Source organism: Gorilla gorilla, chromosome X (assembly GCF_029281585.2).
Source record: "Gorilla gorilla gorilla isolate KB3781 chromosome X, NHGRI_mGorGor1-v2.1_pri, whole genome shotgun sequence".
NCBI lineage: Eukaryota > Metazoa > Chordata > Mammalia > Primates > Hominidae > Gorilla > Gorilla gorilla.
In genome coordinates this window covers 63,360,951-63,381,771 of record NC_073247.2, presented here as the reverse complement: position 1 = coordinate 63,381,771, position 20,821 = coordinate 63,360,951, and the positions used below count along the sequence as shown (strand labels likewise).

Here is a 20,821-nt window from a genome sequence, read left to right as displayed (position 1 = left end):
GGTACCTAAATGTGCTAAATGGTCTATAAATATTAGCTGTTGTATCTTGGAGAAGCCTCAAATGCCAGAATGAGGGACTTGGGCTATCTCTTCTGAGCAGTGGAAGTTATAGATGATGGTTCATGCATACAGGAGACAGTTGATCAAAACTGGGCTTGAGCCGTGTGCTGGGAGGGGAGGTTTGAGAGATTAGTGGGCAAGATCCTGCAGTCCTGGCAGGGAGGAGAGGAACATCTTGGATGCCGGGGGTGGGCTGAGCTGGGGCTGAACCCTGGAGTGGGGGTGATGTCAGGGCCACCGCCCCAGGCCCAGGAGGAGAGAGAATTTGGGGTGGAGAGCGAGCGATGGGTGGGAGCTCTCCCCAGGGCGGAGCCGAGCTCCACAGCGCTGCAGCCCGGGACCGGGCCTCGTGGGCGCAGCCTTCACACCACATCCAGCCCCCAGTGCAAAGCGCTCTGCTGCAAGGCTGGCAGGCCTGTTGCAGTTCCAGCTCCTGCACTGGTAGGGTCCCCCCCCAGTACCTACCCCAGCCCATTTCTGCCCTTTGCCTTTGCCTCTGCCGAATAGGGGCTGGGGAGTACCCATTCACCTGTTTACCAGCCAAGAGCCTCCAACCTTGTGCCCCCCATAATGAGACCATTCTCTGGGTCCCAGCCACACCCATTCCCCCCACAGCCTCCTCCATGCCTCACCTGCGTGTTCCTTCCCGCCCGACTCCTTCCCTGTCTTCCCCACCTCTGTGGCTCTTCACCATGCAGGCTCGGCTCAAGGCGCCTGGGCTCTGTCGCCACCTGGGTTCCCTGGCAGCCTGGTTGCCATGGCACCATGGGAGCAGTTCTGGTGGAACAACAGCTCTGGGAAACCAGGGCAGGCAAGACCCGGGGCCCAGCTCCTGCCACGCGTGGAGACTCCCCTGCCCCCTTCCCCCAGCTGAGCAGAGGAGGCCATGAGGAGAAAAAGGAAGCTGCCCCGCAGGGCTGCTCTTTACCTGTGAGGATGCTGGATGGGAGGCGCCTCCCACTGTTGCTGCTCGCCCTGCCCTGCTGCTGGCCCTGCCCTCGCAACCAGGGAACCCTGGGAACTGGCTTGGCCTGGCCCGGAGTCCAGGCACCAGGGGGCAGGGGCCAGGCTGCAGTGGACAGGGCTGGGCGGATGAGGGGAGAGCTGTGTGCAGGGGTGGGCCTCACACAGCTGGGACAGGGCTGGGAGGGGGTGGCACTTTGAAGGAGCTAGTCTGGGGTGGTGCTGGGAATCGGACTGGGAGGGAAATCACAGCGCACTGCGTTGGGGACAAGGCCAGGAGGGGATGGAGCTGTAAGGGGAAGAGGTCTGTGGGGAGGGGTGGAGCTGTGAGGGGACAGAAGAAAGGGCATGAGGAGACAAGACTGGGAGGAGAGTGGTCTAGGGGAGAAGGCTGTGAGGGGTGAGGAGGACTGGGGACCAGACAGAGCCTTGAGGGAAAGGAGTCTAAGAGGATCTTGCCGTGAAGGCAGGGGGGCTGGAAGGGAGGGAACTTGGGTGGGAGTGGGGAGACGTCCAAGAGCTAGGACTCACCGTGGCCTGTAAGTGTTGGGTCCCTATATCTGTGAGGAAGCTGGGGTGGATGGGATGGGGGGCAGGGATCTGGCTCACCCACTCTCAGTCTGGCCCAGTAGGCACCTCTCCTGTCCCCACATCCTGGCTCATCTTATCTCATCCCCACAGTGTGGAGGGTGATGCCCCAGGCAGTGACCTGAGCACAGCGGTTGATAGTCCTGGGAGCCAACCCCCCTACCGGCTGAGCCAGCTGCCCCCCTCCAGCAGCCACATGGGGGGCCCCCCTGCTGGAGTGGGCCTTCCCTGGGCTCAGCGGGCACGCCTCCAGCCAGCCAGTGTCGCCCTGAGGAAGCAGGAGGAGGAGGAGATAAAGCGCTCCAAGGCCTTATCGGACAGCTATGAACTCTCCACAGACCTGCAGGACAAGAAGGTGCAACAGAGGCGTCTGGTTGGGAATGGGAGTCGGGATGCAAGAGAGCGCCAGGGGAGGGTTTGGGATGTGGCTCTTGGGGGTGGTATCAGGGAGGGATAATGAGGCTGGAATTGGAGAAGACTGGCCCAGGACCCTTCACCCCACTGGGGATGCACTCATTCACCACCCATCCACTGAGGCTTGTATTCACTCAAGAAACATTTACTGAGCTCCCTGCCCGGGTCCTGGCGATGTAAAGATGAATGAGTCCTGGATCCGGTCCCCAAAAAACTCAGTCTAACAGGAAGAACACACATCAGTTGACCTTTTCAGAAGAGTGCCATACAATAGATTGTTTAGCTAAAAAAAAAGGTGGAGGGAAAACAAAATACTACATATAGGAAAAAACTGGAAGGACATATACAAAAACATATACCCTACACCAAAGGACATATTCTAGTTATGCTTAGGTGTTTGGAATGTAGGTAATTCAACCTACCTACCTACCTTCCTTCCTTCCTTCTCTGCCTTTCTCTCTCCCTCTCTCCTTCTCCTTTCTCATTCTCTTTCTTCCTCCTTTCTTTCCTTCTTGCTCTCCATTTATTTGTACCTTGCTTTCTTTTTTTTTGGCTTCTCTGTTTGTTTCCTGTTTTCAAATAATCAATATGTTCTTCTTGCAAATAAGAAAACAAAACATAATCCAATCCCATTTGACTAGTGTTATCTGAAATTCAAGTGAGGAGACAACACTGAGCACCTAGCCTGGCGCTCTCGGTGGCTGTAAGCAGTCAGCCATGATTCCAGTGGAGGTGGTGTGGTTGAGTGCCTAGGGAGATGAGGCTGCCGTGACTTTCTGACCTTGTTCCCCTCGACCCTTCTCTGCCAGGTGGAAATGCTGGAGAGGAAGTATGGGGGCTCCTTCCTGAGCCGCAGGGCTGCCAGGACCATCCAGACAGCCTTCCGCCAGTACCGCATGAACAAGAACTTTGAGCGGCTACGCAGCTCAGCCTCAGAGAGCCGCATGTCCCGCCGCATCATCCTTTCCAACATGCGGATGCAGTTCTCCTTTGAGGAGTATGAGAAGGCACAGAACCCCGCGTACTTCGAGGGCAAGCCTGCCTCGCTGGACGAGGGTGCCATGGCTGGTGCCCGGAGCCACCGGCTTGAACGGGGGCTCCCATATGGAGGCTCCTGTGGTGGGGGCATCGATGGTGGTGGAAGCTCCGTCACCACATCTGGAGAGTTTTCTAATGACATCACAGAACTTGAGGACTCCTTCTCCAAACAGGTCAGGATCCCTGAAAAGGACCTTTCTTCCCCATCCCCGTGTTCTGGCTACTCCTGCTACTTTTTACCTAGATTGCAAACTGAAAGAAGTTGCGTGACAGGCATTTAATAACAGCAAATAGCTACCATTTGAGTTGGGACTGTGAGAATAATGAGAAAGAACTGGTAAGATAGAAATTACCTTTTTTTTTTTTTTGAGACGGAGTTTCGCTCTCGACACCCAGGCTGGAGTGCAATGGCACGATCTTGGCTCACTGTAACCTCTGCCTCCTGGGTTCAAGTGATTCTCCTGTCTCACTCTCCCGAGTAGCTGGGATTGCAGGCATGTGACACCACGCCTGGCTAATTTTGTATTTTTAGTAGAGACAGGGTTTCACCATGTTGGTCAGGCTGGTCTCAAACTCCTGACCTCAGGTGATCCACCTGCCATCACCTCCGGAAGTGCTGAGATTACAGGTGTGAGCCACTGTGCCCGGCTGGAAATTACATTGTTAAAACAAGCAAGTTATAAATATGGGTGTTCCATGTCGTTCCCTTCTTGTGGGAAAAAATATATATGGGTGTATAGAACAAATAAGAAAAAAGTTCTCACTACTTGGAACTTGATCTACTATAAAATAAAGCTTAACTCACAGGTAGTGAGCTCCTACTGTGTGTCAGTGCTGTGTATGCCTCACACCAGACCTGTGAGACAGGGATTATTATTCCCATTTAATAGAGGAGGAGACTGAGGCTAAGGACCTGGAATTGGTCCTTGTCCTCAAGGATCCCAGGGCAGTGGGAAATGGCAGACATATGTGTGCATTACTGTCTCCTGAAGTAGAGTGTGCTCTGAGCCATGAGAAAGGCTATAGTATAATGTATAGTACCTTGGGAACCCAGAGGAGGGGGAGGAAACTTTCTTCTGGGAGAACCACAGAAAACCTATTTGAGAGAACAGCATTGGAGCTGGACCTTACCAGACAGAAAAGATTTAGCAAGTTAGAAATACTTGGGAGGGTGTTGCTTACATAGGCGTTGCATCAGCAAAAGTGTGGAGGGTGGAATTGTAATGCAGTAAAGGTAGTGGGTGATCGTTGTAGGCTTGGGGTGTGTCAACATACTTGCCCAGGTGTGAATCCCAATTCTGCTATTTCCCAACTGTGTGGCCTTGGCAAACTGTTTAACCACACTGAAACATGATCAATAAAATGGAGAGAAAATAAAATGGAGATAAAACCCTTTTAGAGCTGTTTGGAAGACTCGGTGCAACTACACAGGTAATATATATGAAAACACCTAGTACATAGTAGCTGCTAAGTACCTTAGTTTTTTCCTAAAACCAAGAAGGTACTTGGTAGAGATTGTTGAATGAATGGAAGAAGCTTTATAAGAGAAAAAGTCACCCTGCTCTAACCTCTATGATCTGGCCTTGCCATCAGCCTGGGCATGCCTCCTTGGAGCTGGTGAAGAGGTGGAGGGAAGGACAGGAGTATTGAAGGGAAGATCTATATCATTCGTCTGTTCATTCATACAACAAAGATTTAATTGAACATCTCTTCTGTGTCAAGCAATGTGTTGAGCTGAGCTAAAAAGAGAGAAACCAGGCCTGGATCCCTCCCTCAAGGGAGGAATGGGGAATAGGAGATCAGTCTGGGAAGCAGGTCTGGTCCCAGCTCTGAGCGCTATTGAAGTCTGATGGGGAAGTATATCTGTTATCTGTTGCTGTGTAACAAATTACCCCCAAACTTGGTAGCTTAAAACTGACCCAAGAGAGTGAGCTTAAACAATAAACATTTATTATTTCATACAGTTTCTGGGGGCCAGGAAGCTGGGAATGGCATGGCTGAGTGGTTCTGGTTCAGGGCCTTTCATGAGGCTGCAGTCAAGCTGTAGGGAGAGCCCGCAATATCTGAAGATTAGACTGGGGCTGGCAGTCTGCTTTCAAGCTCACCCACTTGGCTGTTGGCAGGAGGATTCAATGCCTCACCCTGTGGGCCTCTCCATAGGACTGTTCGTGATGCGGCTTTCCCCAGGTTGGGGGGTCTGAGAGAAAGAGTACAAGTGACAAGCGACCAAGAGTGCTCAAGATGCAAGCTGCAGTCATTAAAAAAATTTTTTTTAATGTTTTAAATTTTTTAAAAATGTTTTGCAGTTTTGTTTTTTTTTTAATAAATTTTTTTTGGCCAGGTGTGGTAGCTCACGCCTGTAATCTCAGCACTTCGGGAGGCCAAGGCGGGCAGGTCACCTGAGGTCAGGAGTTTGAGACCAGCCTGTCCATCATGGCGAAACCCTGTCTCTACTAAAAATACAAAAATTAGCCAAACATGGTGGTGCGCACCTGTAATCCCTGCTACTGGGGAGGCTGAGGAAGGAGAATCGCTTGAACCTGGGAGATGCAGGTTGCAGTGAGCTGAGATCGTGCCACTGCACTCCAGCCTGGGTGAGAGCAAGACTCTGTCTCAAACAAACAAATAAAAATTTTAGAGACAGGATCTTGCTCTGTTGCCAGGCTGGAGTGTAGTGGCGTGATCATAGCTCACTGCAGCCTCAAACTCCTGGGCTCAAGTGATTCTCCTGCCTCACTCTCCTGAGTAGCTGGGACTACAGGTGTGTGCCACCACACCCAGCTAATGTTTTTATTTTTTGTAGAGATAGAGTCTCGCCATGTTGCCCAGGCTGCTCTTGAACTCCTGGGCTCAAGGGATCCTCCCATCTTGGCCTCCCAAAGTGCTGGGATTACAGGCATGAGCCACCATGCCCAGCCTCTGCAGTCTTTTAAAACCTAATTTCAGAAGTGACATACATTCGCTTCTGCCATATGCTGTTTGTCACACAGACTAACTCTGGTACAATGTGGTACCCTAGGGTGTGAATACCAGGAGGCAGGGATCATTAGCGGCCAGTTTAGAGTCTGGATACCACAGGGAGAGAGCATTATCAGCTGTGGTCCAGATGCTCAAGGTCAAATGTTATGGATTTCCTAAGAGAATTCCCACAGAGGAAACTGGGATTTTGGTTTACTCTGGGGGATGGCAGAGGCAAGAATGTGGCTTGAATCAGGGAGGAGGTAACATTTGACTTGAGTCTAAATGGACACAAAGGAGGTATTGGGGTGTGAGCTGAGTGGGGAACTTGTGGGCATTAGTCCCAGCTCCTGTGAGCTCACAATGGTTCCCTGGGAGTCATTTTACAGACCACAGAGAGCCTGTCAGGGCTGGGGGAGGGGAATCTACCCTCCTTGCTGACCTACCAGGAAGACTCCCCCTTTTTCCTTACCTCCCTCCCTCATTCCCACCTTCCACCATTCTTCCCTTTATCTTTCTTTCTTTTCTCTCCCTTTCCCTCCTCTCCTCCCCCACTTGCACAGGTAAAGTCTCTGGCTGAATCCATCGACGAAGCCCTGAACTGCCACCCGTCAGGGCCCATGTCTGAGGAGCCAGGGTCAGCCCAGCTGGAGAAGCGGGAGTCAAAGGAACAGCAAGAGGACAGCTCAGCCACATCCTTCAGTGATCTTCCCCTCTACCTGGATGACACAGTTCCCCAACAATCCCCTGAGCGACTGCCCAGCACAGAACCCCCACCCCAGGGCCGGCCCGAGTTCTGGGCGCCAGCCCCTCTCCCGCCAGTTCCTCCACCAGTGCCATCAGGAACCCGGGAAGACGGTAGCCGTGAGGAAGGCACTCGCAGGGGTCCCGGGTGCTTGGAGTGCCGGGATTTCCGGCTGCGGGCTGCCCACCTTCCCCTGCTTACCATTGAGCCTCCTAGTGACAGCTCCGTGGACCTGAGTGACCGCTCAGATCGCGGCTCTGTCCACCGCCAGCTGGTGTATGAGGCTGATGGCTGCAGCCCCCATGGGACCCTGAAGCACAAGGGGCCACCAGGCAGGGCCCCAATCCCACACCGCCACTACCCAGCCCCTGAAGGCCCAGCCCCAGCCCCACCAGGGCCCCTGCCACCAGCCCCCAACAGTGGCACTGGGCCCAGTGGTGTGGCTGGGGGTCGGAGGTTGGGGAAGTGTGAGGCAGCAGGCGAGAACTCTGATGGTGGAGATAACGAGAGCCTTGAGAGCTCCAGCAATTCCAATGAGACCATCAACTGCAGCTCCGGCTCCTCTTCTCGGGACAGTCTAAGGGAGCCTCCGGCTACTGGCCTGTGCAAGCAGACTTACCAGCGGGAGACAAGGCACAGCTGGGACTCGCCAGCTTTCAACAATGATGTGGTCCAGAGGCGGCACTACCGAATCGGCCTCAACCTCTTCAACAAGTGCGTGCTCCCCGTTCTAGCCTGCTTGCCCCTTCCTACCCTGCCACATGCACTTGGGTTCCTGGGACAGAACTCCACACAGTGATCCCTGTTCTGCCATCCTTTCATTTTGTGGAATGGTATTTCTCCCCAGACATTCAGGGAAGAGGATTGGCAACAGGGTGGCAGAGTAGAGAGTCCCTTAACACACCTGGGCTCGGGTCCTAATACTGCCCCTGGCTGGCTGTGTGATCTTGGGTGAGATGACCCCACTAAATGGATTCTGAACCTTGTCCTCCCCACCTTCCCTTTCTAGAGGGGAGGTGATATGGTGTAGAAAGAGCCCTAGTCTGGGAAACAGGAGACCTGGCCCCCCCCAGTCGGCCTTTGGCTAGACTCACTGCATAGCCCTGGGCAAGGTGCATTCCTCCCCTGGGCTTCCATTTTTCCACCTACCACTAGCAGAATGTGTATGTAAGAGGTGTTGGGGGCAGGGTGGTGTGCTGGACCCTTCAGTGACTGTGACTAAGCTCTTTCTCGGTGCCTGGTCTTCTGCCAGGTGTTTAGGAGTGAGGTGGGAGTGTGACATTTGATTAGAAAATAATTGGAAAATATTAGATGTAATTGGAAAACATTAGATGTAATGTAAGCCATTACTTGAATGCCTTACATCTTTATAGCTTATTAAACACTGCCACCTATATTTAATTCTTACAATAACTCAGCAAGGCAGGCAGTAGTGTTCCTATTTTGCAGATAAGGAACCAAGGCTTGGAGAAGCAAAAAGGAATTGTCCAAAGTCATACAACTGGGAAGTGATGGATCTGAGACTCCTATGGCATCAGTCCCTTCCAAATTTTAACCTTGTGGGGTCCTAAGGTTCTGGGGTTCTGAATATGGGATAGCTGTGACCCAGATTTTGGCCCAGCTCCCTGGAAATCTAGGGGGCACCTTGTCTATAGAAACACTCGGAGAAAGTTGGTGATACCTGCCTGAGTGGGATGTGGGACGTGGAACAAAGTAACCTCTTCACTTCTTCCCTACTCTGAGGGTCTGTGACTCAGAGGGAAGGTGCTCAGCCCTCTCCTTGGTTCTTGCTGGGAATGTCAAAGCTCCTGGCATAGAGCAGGCTCTCATTAGATACTGATTTTCTTTCAATTGTGGTGTGGCTCCAGTGAAGGGGGATGTTGGGTTGAAGATACCTTGGGATTTTGAAGCTCCTTGAAATGGTCAAGTGGCTTCTTCTCCCTGGGCCTCAGTTTTCTCATTTGTGCCATGATGGGATTGGATCAAATTATGTATTTGACTTCGTTGGTCCTCTGAGGCCGGACTTAGTTGGGCCCAAAATTAGTTCAACAAATGAGACAGAGAGCACAGTTCCAGGAGGACAGTCATCTCATCTACCTCCCCTCTTTCTGCAGGAAGCCAGAGAAGGGTATCCAGTATCTGATCGAGCGGGGCTTCCTGTCAGACACACCGGTGGGAGTGGCTCACTTCATCCTGGAGCGGAAAGGCCTCAGCCGGCAGATGATAGGGGAATTCCTAGGGAACCGGCAGAAGCAGTTCAACAGAGACGTGTTGGAGTGAGGACCCCAGGATGGGGCAGGCTGGGCCAGGGATTCCTGGAAAAGGACAGCAAGAGGGAGGAAGGGGGCAGCCTGTCCCTTTAGCTCAGATAAGCTTTTCAAAACAGGATGAATAGACCTTCCTGTCCCTGTACCCTTCTGCCCCAAAGGGGTCTGATCTTGTTTGGCTCTATTCCTAAAGTCTTCTGGGTGGCCCTGGGCAAGACATGCTCATCCTGTGGCCTGTTTTGGGCCTCAGTTTTCCTGTCTCTGAAATGAGTGGCTTGATGGAAAGGACCTTTAGTGACCACGTGCCTTGTCTCAATTTTCTGAGATGGATTTGATTTCAAACATTCTGTCCTCATGTGTACTTGCTCGGGCCACAGGTCCTGAATTTGAGAGTCTATCAGTGGGGGTGTTGGTCCATTTGAGCAGGTCCAGGTGGGTCAGAGGTTTTCTGCAGAGGAATCGAAAGCGCCACACCTCCTTCTTTGCTCCTTAGCTGTGTGGTGGATGAGATGGACTTCTCCTCCATGGATCTGGATGATGCGCTCCGGAAGTTCCAGTCCCATATCCGGGTTCAGGGTGAGGCCCAGAAAGTGGAGCGACTCATCGAAGCCTTCAGGTGTGCCTACCTCCCACTCGCGAAGCTGCCCCTCCCTCCTGTGGGCATCGACGCAGTATGTGTTTATAAGTCACTTCTCTGAGCCTCATACTTTCTTCACCATAAAACAGAGATGATAAATCCTATCTTGCAAGGCAATTGTGAGGATCAGAGGTAGTGCATATAAAGTATCTAGCTCAGCCTCTGGGACATGGGCATTCGATAAGTGACAACAACATCAGCAATAACAGCTAACATTCACGGAGCACCTACTAGGTATCAGGTGCTGAGCTGAGCACTTTACATGATTATTTCACCGAATAGTCACAACCACCCCATAAAGTAGGCACTTCTGTTATTATTCCCATTTTACAGATGAGAAATCAGAAGTTTAGAGAGGTTAAGTAACTTGCCCAGGCTCATACAGTGAATAAGTGGTAGAAACAGGATTTGAACTCATATGTGTCTGAGTCCATGATCCATCCATGCCCTTAACCATTTTACTGTACTATAAATGCTTTGGAGATCAGATAGACTGGGGTCTAAATCCTGGCTCTGCCACTTTAGGATATTTAGAAGAGAAACAGGAGTTGCTGAGAACTTGTTTCCCACAATGGGGGAAGGATTTGCTTTGCAGTCAGAAATAACTGGGTTTTCATCCTGGCTTCACCATTTACCAGCTCTATTACCTTGGGCAAGTTACCTCGCCACTTTGAGTCTTAGTCACTTCATCTGTAAAATGGGACTGCCAATAGCTACCTTGCAGGATTATGATAGGATTACGTGAAACAACGTACATAAATCCCCTGGAAGAGCTCTGTAAAAGGTAGCGATTGTGATTTTTACATGCTGGTCTAGGGGAAGCTCTGAAGAGGACAGACCCAGAGATCAAGAAAGTATTTCTTGCAGGAAAGGGTTGCTGGTGCCAGACTGGGTGGATGGTGGGTAGGCAGAGATGGCTGGTTCCTGAGTCTGGCTTTGACCCCTCCTGCCCTGCAGCCAGCGGTACTGTGTCTGTAACCCAGCCCTCGTGCGCCAGTTCCGGAACCCAGACACCATCTTCATCCTTGCTTTTGCCATCATCCTCCTCAATACCGACATGTACAGTCCCAGCGTCAAAGCTGAACGAAAGATGAAACTAGATGACTTCATCAAGAACCTGAGAGGTGACTTCCCTATCAGCTTTTCCTGCCCTTCACCTGGAAAGGGAAAGTGGGGGGTAAGGGGAAGGATGCAGGAGATCCCATCTGTTCCTTGGAAATTAATTTGTGATGCTGTCACTTTCTGCCCTAGCTGGATGTTCCCAGGATATTCACTTATTAATTCACTCAAATCGTCATTTGCCCATTGTACTGAGCTTCTACTGTGTACTAGGTTTCTAGGTCCTGGGGTTCAAGCAGTGAACATGATAGATTAAAGTCCTGACTCTTACAAGGCTTTACTCTGATTCATTCATTCATTCATTCAGTAATTCATTTGTCCTTTCCTCGCTCCTTCTTTCCCTCTCTTATTTATGCCCATGAGGACTCATTTAATTATTTTAGGTACCTTTTCCTCTATTCATGCATTCATTTATCACTCGACCAAACAACCAGCCAGCCAGTCAACACTTAGCGCTTAGTGTGTGCCAAGCCCCATGATGGGTGCCAAGGACAGTGGAGGGGAATCTGCCATACTCCCTGTTCTGAGAGAGCTCCCTGTGTGTGGGAGAGGCTGACTTGTAGCACCCAGATAACTAACATAAGACAGAAAGTGAACAGTGACAACAGAGAGGCCAAAAGTGCAGTCAGAGCTCAAAGGAGGGAGAGCCCACCTCTAGCTAGCTTCCTGGAGGAGGTAGTATTTTTATTTTAAGGTGGGTCTTGAAGGCATGGAGAAGGTGACACAATAGAGATAGAGGAGGGCTTACCTAGCAATGAGAATACCAAAGGCGCAGAGGCAGGAACATTTATTTTCTTTAGGGAACAATTGAGGGCTGGGTACGGTGGCTCACACCTGTAATCCCAGCACTTTGTGAGGCTGAGGCAGGTGGATCACATGAGGCCAGGAGTTCCAGACCAGCCTGGCCAACATGGGGAAACCCCATCTCTACTAAAAATACAAAAATTAGCAGGCATGGTGGTGCACGCCTGTAATCCCAGCCACTCAGGAGGCTGAGGCAGGAGAATTACTTGAACCTGGGAGGTAGAGGTTGCAGTGAGCTAAGATCGCACCACTGCACTCCAGCCTGAGTGACAGAGCAAGACTCTGTCTTCAAAAAAAAAAAAAAAAAAAAAAAAAGAACAATTGAGATGAGGTCATTGATGGGTTGGGAAGGTTCCAATATATGGAACCAATATATGAGGGCCTTGAATGCCAGATGAAAGGTGTCACCTTGCTCTTTTTGCTTATTCTACTGATGTCGAGCCCTGCCTATCACCAAAGAGCAGCTACTAAAAATGGTACAGATGTTAAGATTATTTAAGCAGAAAAGAAAGAGGGAAATAGAGTCAAAGAAAAAAAGCAAACTGAAAACAAGACAAATTGGCTGCCCATCAGGTTTGTGCTGCTGTGGCTGCTCTGGTAAGAAAGTCAGTGCGATGTAGTATGTTCCTTTGGCACCTGTCCAAGGAGGAGATGTGACATTTCCAAGGAAGAAAACATTTTTTTTGTTTTCTGTTTTTTTATTTTATTTGTTTTTTTTTTTTATTTTTAGAGACAGGGTCTCACTCTCTCACCCAGGCTGGATTGCAGTGGTGCTAGCAGAGTCCACTGCAGCCTTGAACTCCTGGGCTCAAGCGATCCTCCCATCTCAGCCTCCTGAGTAGCTGGGACTATAGGCGCGTGCCACCATGCCCAACTAATTTCTAAATTTTTTGTAGAGACAGGGTCTTGCTATGTTGCCCAGGCTGGTCTCAAACTCCTTGCCTCAACTCGGCCTCCCAAAGTGCTGGGATTACAGGTGTGAGCCTCCACGTCCTGCCCAGAAAACATTTTCTCTAGTAGAGGATTTAGAGAGAAAAGTGAGTGGGTTTCACTCAGCAATCAGAAGTGGAGAAGGATGGTGAACATGGGAGGAGGGAGTTAGATCAGAGGCCATTTGGAGCTGTCTCCTAGAATTTTGCCATCATTCATTCATCCATTCTTTTTCCCTCTCTCTCTCAATATATGTGTGTGTGTGTGTGTGTGTGTGTGTGTGTGTGTGTGTGTGTAACTTCCCCCTCTAATTATTAAATAAATAAGCAAATAAATGAAGGTAATACGTACTTTATTTCAGAAATGTTGGAAGATTCAGAAAATTAGAAAATTTCTTTTTATCACCCAAAATGTGCCCCCTAGAGGCAATCATAGTTAATGTTTTGGTGCGTTCTAATCTTTTCCCCCATGCATATGTAACTTTTTATATAGTTCAGATCATACCATACGTGCAATTTATCTTACTCTTTTCGCATAATTTGCTACTGTAATTTTCTCATGCTATTGAAATGTTTTTGTAAATGTCAAGTTTTTAATAGCTGTGCATTATCTTATTAAATGGATATACTATCCTCTATTGTTAAAATTTAGGTTGTTTCAAATTGTCCCCATAAGTAACACTTAGTGAGTTTTTTTTTTGTTTTTGTTTTTTTGAGACAGGGTCTTGCTCTGTTGCCTAGGCTGGAGTGCAGTGGTGCAATCATGGTTCACTGCAACCTCCTCCTCCCAGGCTCAAGCTATTATTCCACTTCAGCCTCCCAAGTAGCTGGGGCCACAGGTGTGTGCCACCACACCCAGCTAATTTTTGTATTTTTTGTAGAGATGGGATTTTGCCATGTTGCCCAGGTTGGCTCTCGAATTCCTGGGCTTGAGCGATCCACCTGCCTCAGCCTCCCAAAGTGCTGGGATTATACCACGCCTGCCCTAGCATTCTTTTTTTTTTTTTTTTTTTTTTTTTGAGACAGAGTCTCAATCTTGTTGCTCAGGCTGGAGTGCAGTGGCGCGATCTTGGCTCACTACAGCCTCTGCCTCCCGGGTTCAAGCAATTCTGCCTCAGCCTCCGGAGTACCTGGGACTACAGGCACATGCTGCCATGCCTGGCTAATTTTTTGTATTTTTAGTACAGATGAGGTTTCACCATGTTGGCCAGGATGGTCTTGATCTCCTGACCTCGTGATCCACCTGCCTTGGCCTCCCAAAGTGCTGGGAGTACAGGCGTGAGCCACCATGCCCCGCCTGCACTAGCATTCTTGCACGTACCTCTTGCACATATTTCTGAGTAGTTCCTTAGGGTAGATTCCTAGAAGAGAATCACTGGGTACAAACATTTAGGTTCTTGCCAAATTACCTTCCAAAAGAGTTATGTTACCATACATGCCCACTTCCCTGCACTCTTCCTAGCACTGGATTTCATTTTAAATTATTTTTGCTAATTAGGAAGGCAAACAATAGTATCTGATTGTTTTAATTACAGTGTATTCTGAGTTGTTGAGAAAAAATTCCCCACTCCGGGGAAGATAGCAACTGGCTGTTGTATTGAAGGACACCCTCCCTGCTCCAATCCTGGCTAAGGGGCTGAGGGTACCCATTGACCCTCAGTCCTGACTATCGTGGCCCGTGCCTGGGTGTGGGGGTGGTGGAGCACCCCTACCACCCAGTGCCCATAATTATGTGACATATCCCTGTGTTACTCCCTCCCCCAGGGGTTGACAATGGTGAAGACATCCCCCGAGACCTCCTGGTGGGCATCTACCAGCGCATCCAGGGGCGTGAACTGCGGACCAACGATGACCATGTGTCCCAGGTGCAGGCTGTGGAGCGCATGATTGTTGGAAAGAAACCAGTAAGTGCCTTGGGAGGCTGCAGAGGGGCCAGGGTTCAGGTCTGCCTCTGCCACTAAGTGGTAAGTCACTGCACCTCCCTGAGCCCCAGGTGCCCTTTACCTGCAATACAGAGTGGGTGATAATGCATTCCTCAGAAGGCTGTGGTGCAGAGTGAATGCATCGAGCACATTCCAAGGCCCATAGTGGGTACTATATAAATATTAGCATCCTTTTCACCTCCGGCTTTGCCTGTCCATCCTAAGTGAAGAGCCAAGCTAATGGTTAGCAGAAAACCAAAGTAAGAACACACTTTAGGCCAGGTACAATGGCTCGTGCCTGTAATCCCAGCACTTTGAGAGGCCGAGGTGGGCGGATCACCTCAGGTCAGGAGTTCCAGACCAGCCTGGCTATCATGGCAAAACCCTGTCTCTACTAAAAATACAAAAATTAGCTGCGGGCGTGATGGTGCATGCCTGGAGTTCCAGCTACTCAGGAGGCTGAGGCAGGAGAATCGCTTGAACCCGGGAGGCGGAAGTTGCAGTGAGCTGAGATCGTGCCAACGCACTCCAGCCTGGGGCGACAGAGCAAGACTCCGTCTCAAAAAAAGAAAAAAAAAAAGAAAACGCTTTCGCCAACAAACATTTGTGGATGCCTTTCCACTGAGCCCAGCATTTGCTGGGCACCAGAGTTGGTGCTGGGCATTCAGAGATATGAATCAGACGTGTTCTCTGTCCTTGCGGGCACTCACAGACCAGTCGGGGTGTGAGACAAAGACACATATAATACTTCTGCCTTATGGTCCAGTTTAGGAGAGGAGAAAGGAGAGAGAGACCATTTTCAACCTGGAGAAATCAGGGAAGGCTTCTTGGAAGAGATAATTTTGGGATTGAATTTTTTTTTTTTTTTTTTTTTTTTGAGATGGAGTTTCACTCTGTCACTCAGGCTGGAGTGGAGTGGCATGATCTCGGCTCATTGCAACCTCTACCTCCTGGGTTCAAACGATTCTCCTGCCTCAGCCTCCTGAGTACCTGGGATTGCAGGCGCCCACCACCACACCCAGCTAATTTTTGTGTTTTTAGTAGAGACGGGGTTTCACCATGTTGGCCAGGCTGGTCTCGAACTCCTGACCTCAAGTGATCCGCTCGCCTCAGCCTCCCAAAGTGCTGGGATTACAGGCGTGAGCCACTGCGCCCGGCCGGGATGGAAATTTGAAAGGGAGTTGAAATATGACCATGCAGAGCTGGGCAAGAAAGACATTCCAGACAGAGGGGCAAAGGCAAGGTAGCAGAAAAGTTTAGGCCTTAGTTGCTGATACCCCTTGTGTCAGAGTGACACACATGTAAGACTGGTAAACTTCTTGCGGTTGAAAGTTAAGGTGCCAGGAGGCCTGAAGCTGATGGGCTGGCCTTGCTGACACCTGTTTCTTCATGCCTGTCTAGGTCCTGTCTCTCCCTCACCGTCGACTGGTTTGCTGCTGTCAGCTCTACGAGGTGCCAGATCCAAACCGCCCCCAGAGGCTAGGGTTGCATCAGCGGGAGGTCTTCCTCTTCAATGATCTCCTTGTGGTATGAGCACTGTGGGGGAGGAGATGGGAGGGAGAGAGTGAGCTTGACACCTAAGTCTGGTGTGAACCACATTGATGTTGGTGTATGGTGTGTGGAGTGTGGCGGGCGAGGTGTTCTGCCATGCCATCTGCATGGTCTCAGGCAAGGCCCAGGCCGTCTCTGCCCCTCCTTTTCCTCACAGATGCATTTGGAGGTAGTAACAGACACACAGGGACAGAAAATATGAGGACCAAAGGAGATGACAGACTTACAACCTGGGAAGTGGTAGGAAATATCCCTGTCCACCTCAATAGCCCATAGGGTTGTGTGAAGAGGGGTGAACCTGCGACCCCCCAGGTCAGTCTGGAAATCTTCAGTAATCAAGATGCTTGAAGTGGGCTTGGCACCGTGGCTCACACCTATAGTCCCAGAACTTTGGGAGGCCAAGGCAGTTTGAATCACTTGAGCCCAGGAGTTTTGAGACCAGCTTGGGCAACATGTCGAAACCCTGTCTCCACAAAAAATACAAAAATTAGCCGGGCATGGTGGTGTGCACCTGTAGTCCCAGCTACTTGGGAGGCTGAGTGGGGAGGATCACTTGAGCCCAGGAGGCAGAGGTTGCAGTGTGCTGTGATTGCACCACTGCATTCCAACCTGGGCAACAGAGCCAGACCCTGCCTCAAAAATAAATAAATAAATAATAAAAACAAAATTTAAAAAAGATGCTTGGGCCAGGCACGGTGGCTCATGCCTGTAATCCCAGCACTTTGGGAGGCCGAGGTGGGTGGATCACCTGAGGTCAGGAGTTCGAGACCAGCCTGGCCAACATGGAGAAACCTCGTCTCTACTAAAAATATAAAAAATTAGCTGGGCGCAGTGGCGCATGCCTGTAGTCCCAGCTACTGGGGAGGCCAAGGCAGGAGAATCGCTGGAACCCAGGAGGCGGAGGTTGCAGTGAGCTGAGATCGCTCCATTGCACTCCAGCCTGGGCGACAAGTGAAACTCTGCCTCAAAAAAAAAAAAAAAAGATGCTTGAAGTGATTCTTCAAACTGAGCTCATTACAAGTATAGATGTTTGTCTTTTAGGGATGGGACTCTTAGGACTTTGCAGGTTGGAAGGGACTTTCAGGGTCCAGCTTCATAGATGGCCCACTGCAGGGACAGAAAGCCGCCTTCCTCTAAGGCAGCCAGTTGCCTTGTTAGGCAGCTCTGACTGCTAGAATTTGTCTCCCTGTGGGTTTCTTCCAGCCATCTGCACTCAACCCTTGGCATCACAAAGAACAAGTGTTGTCCCTCCGCTCCAAGACAGCTCTCCAGGGATTTGAGGACTCTCTTGATCCTGTTCCCCCTGTGGTCTTCTCTCCTTTAGAGCAGGGTTTCTCAGTCTCATCACTGTTGACATTTGGGGCTGGATAATTCTTTGCGGGGACTGTCCTGTGCACTGTAGGATGTTTAGCAGCACCCTGGTCTCTACCTACTAGGTGCTAGTAGCAACCCTTCAACCAAAAATGTCTCCAGATGTTGCTCCGTGTCCTCTGGGGGCAATATCACCCCCAGTTGAGCATTGCTGCTTTAGCTGAAGTATTTCCATGCACCCTCTGAGCCTTAGTTTCCTCCTCTGTGAAATGGAACTAACCCCTACTTCACAGGGTTGTCATGAGGATGAAATGAAATAAGAGGTTATATGTGGAATCTGCCCTACCCCAGGGAGTACCTGGCCCACACAGTCAATGTGTAGACATCCCTCAGGTACTGAAACTGGTGTGTGTCCAGCTCTATGCTAGGCACTGGGTAGCCAGGATGAATCAGACTTAGTCCCTGTTCTCAGGGAGCTCACAGCCCAAAGGACCTAAAAAAGTGCTTTGCGTCATTGTGCCATCCTGAAATCAAAACATTTCCTTTTACGAGCCACTTGCAGACTGCCTGAGGTGTTTGCAGCCTGTGTTAGTTGAGTCCAGAGTGCCCAAGTACTCGACAAAGATGTTGGGTTGTTGAGAGGAAGACTTGTTAACTCTCTGCATGGGTTCAGCAGATTGCCATTAAGTGCAGGCTCTGGTAAGGCCTGGTGACAGAACCCGACAACCAGACTCCTGCCCTCCAGTCCAGCAGGGGGCGATCACACACTCAGAGGACTAGCATAGTGCCTGACAAGGGAAAGGCACTGAATCACCATTCTGGAGCTCAGAAAAGGGGTTTACAAATCTCTGTGGGATGTTGGAGCAGGCTTCCTGGAGGAAGCAGGATTCAGTTAGTTTCTGGAAATGTGGTAAATGTCTGTGGTGCATGGTCATTACATCAGGAACTTGCGTTTTCTTCCATGTCTCCCATTCTGTCCCTCAAGCTTCCATTCTCCCCAGCTTGTGGGCATGTGTGTTTGCGTGTGTATGTCTGTTAATGGGGTGGGAGGGGAGGGTGGTTACCAGAAATAGGTGCCACGTGGAAATCCCCCACCCAAAGCGCTGCCTCTTGTCTTTTTCCCACCCCTGCCAAAGGTCACCAAAATTTTCCAGAAGAAGAAGATCTTGGTGACGTACAGTTTCCGTCAGTCTTTCCCCCTCGTGGAAATGCACATGCAGCTCTTCCAGAATTCATGTGAGTCCCTTCTTGGATCCCAGCTCCTGAGAGTCTATGTCATGGCCCCCATGCTCACCCGTCATCTATACCAGCTCCAGTTTTCGGAGTCCCTTACAACCGGACTAAGGGTCTCCAAAGCACCTACTTGGTCCCAGGATGAGGGGCAGGCCAGGGTGGAGTATGACTCGGGTCTAGCCCCTGGTTAGCTCATGGTCTTGCAGAGAACCACAGTGCATGTGTTCTCTGGTGGGCCAAAGAGACGGTGATCATGCTGTGCTCTGAAGGATGAACCAGGAGGAGCTTTGTTGCGTGGTATTCCTGGCAGCAGAAGCAATGTGAGTTGAGGCAGAGGTGAGAAGGAAAGGGTTTCGAGAGAGCAGTGCATAGTTGTGTGCCTTTACATCCTGCAGTACAGGGAGTAAGAGGGCCACAGCTACCAGGAGTTTGAGGGCTTTGGGGCAAAGGGGAGCTGCTAAACATGCACAAGCAGAGAAGAGGCGTGATCAGAGTTAGACAGTAGAAAAATTATTTCATGGGCTAGGCATGGTGGCTCACACCTGTAATCCCAGCACTTTGGGAGGCCAAGGCAAGAGGATCGCTTGAGCCCAGGAATTCGAAACCAGCCTGGGCAACATAGTGAGACCCCATCTCTACTGAAAATAAAAAAAAATCTGCGCATGTGGTGCATGCCCATGGTCCCAGCTACCCAGGAGGCTGAGGCAGAAGGATCACTTGAGCCCAGGAGTTCAAGGCTGCAGTGAGCCATGATGGCACCACTGCACTCCAGCCTGGGTGACAGAGAGATGTTGTCTCAGAAAAAAAAGAGCAGAAAAGAAAAATTATTTTATGTATGAGCCACCTTGCACCAGTCCCAACAGAGGTGCCCAGTCTCCCCTTTCTCCACAGATTACCAGTTTGGGATCAAGTTGCTGTCTGCAGTACCTGGTGGGGAGCGAAAAGTCCTCATCATCTTCAATGCCCCCAGCCTCCAGGACCGGCTGCGCTTTACATCCGACCTTCGCGAGTCCATTGCGGAGGTGCAGGAGATGGAGAAATACCGTGTGGAGTGTGAGTAGCCCAGCCATGTCTCCTCCCTGCTCTCCTGAAACAGTACCCTGCAGAAACCAAGAATCCTATCCTCTGAGAATCTCAGAGTTGAGGGTTAGCTTGTCCAACCTTCCCATCCTCATTTCAAGAATTCTTCAGCCTCTGCTTGAATACCTTCAGTGACAAGGGGCTCATTACCTCCCAACCCCATTATTATCCTGAACTCTAATTATGAGCCAACTATTCCTTCTAGTGAAAGGTATCAGGGAGAAGAATCAGAGTATTGGAGGTAGGACTATAGTTTTAGATCCCAGGTATACTACTCATTATCTGGGTGAACTGGAGCAGATTGCCTAACCTGCCGAGCCCCAGTTTCTTCCTATACGAAATTGGGGTAATGAAGTCTCCTTCGCAGAGTCATGGAGATGAAATGAGACAAGGTAGCCGAAATGTTCCAACACATCTTAGGCATTCAAAAAATCCTTATTTCCTGTCCCACCCTCTCTCCTCCTCTGCCCACATATCAATTCCTGAGCTGAATCCCAGTGGGCTATCCTCTCAGCCCCCAGGGGCCACACCAAGTCATTTCGATCATATATATATAATGGAAAATAGTGATTACATCTCATTCCTCCCGATGCCCTCCAAGTTTTCTCTTCTCCAGGCTAAGCAGTCACAGTTAAGTAACATGGTGTTAAGGAGAAAGAGGCAGGCAGACAGAGAGAGACGAGGCGGCGGACAGCTCCTTGGTGAGGCCTTCACAGCTCCAGGGCCACTCTACTCCTCAGCGAGGCAGGGATAGAAATTTCAGTTCACCAGATCCTTTGAGACCCTGGGGAAATCCTAAGAGAGGGATTAGTAGCCCAAGACGAGGGGAGGCCAGTAGACACGTGTTTCTATGAGCTCCGTGGGGAGGTGGGGCTGTAGGAGGCCGGAAGCACCCAAGCTCTGGAATCAGGCAGATCTGCTTCCAGAATGTCGGCTCTGCCATTTCCAGCTGTATGACCCTGGGCAAGCTCTAAGACTTCTCGGATTCTCAGTTTCTTCCTCTGCACAATGTGGATGCTAATACTGACCTCAGAACTGTTGTGAGGACTGAGAGAGATCAAGTATGTGTAGCGCCCAGCATACTGCCTGGCACATAATAGAGGATTTGATTCCTGTCAGTTTCCTGCTCCTGCCCTTCCAGGAGCCCCTCTGCTCCGGAGCAAGGTATCTGAGAACTGACTGAACTCTGGAAAGATTGCCCT

At 50.3% G+C, this 20,821-nt stretch overlaps 1 protein-coding gene across 9 annotated transcripts in view; it reads left to right on the top strand.

The window, feature by feature from the left end:
* Positions 1-20,821, top strand: part of IQSEC2 (IQ motif and Sec7 domain ArfGEF 2) — an 88,563-nt gene that overhangs the window by 63,696 nt on the left and 4,046 nt on the right. For all 9 annotated transcript variants that reach the window (XM_055376482.2, XM_055376487.2, XM_031006062.3 and 6 more), the window contains 10 exons: positions 1,705-1,966; positions 2,835-3,236; positions 6,585-7,480; positions 8,881-9,042; positions 9,527-9,649; positions 10,628-10,794; positions 14,287-14,426; positions 15,846-15,971; positions 18,443-18,542; positions 19,431-19,592. In XM_055376482.2, the coding sequence (XP_055232457.1) occupies positions 1,705-1,966; positions 2,835-3,236; positions 6,585-7,480; positions 8,881-9,042; positions 9,527-9,649; positions 10,628-10,794; positions 14,287-14,426; positions 15,846-15,971; positions 18,443-18,542; positions 19,431-19,592 (2,540 nt within the window). The remainder of the gene's footprint in view (positions 1-1,704; positions 1,967-2,834; positions 3,237-6,584; positions 7,481-8,880; positions 9,043-9,526; positions 9,650-10,627; positions 10,795-14,286; positions 14,427-15,845; positions 15,972-18,442; positions 18,543-19,430; positions 19,593-20,821) is intronic.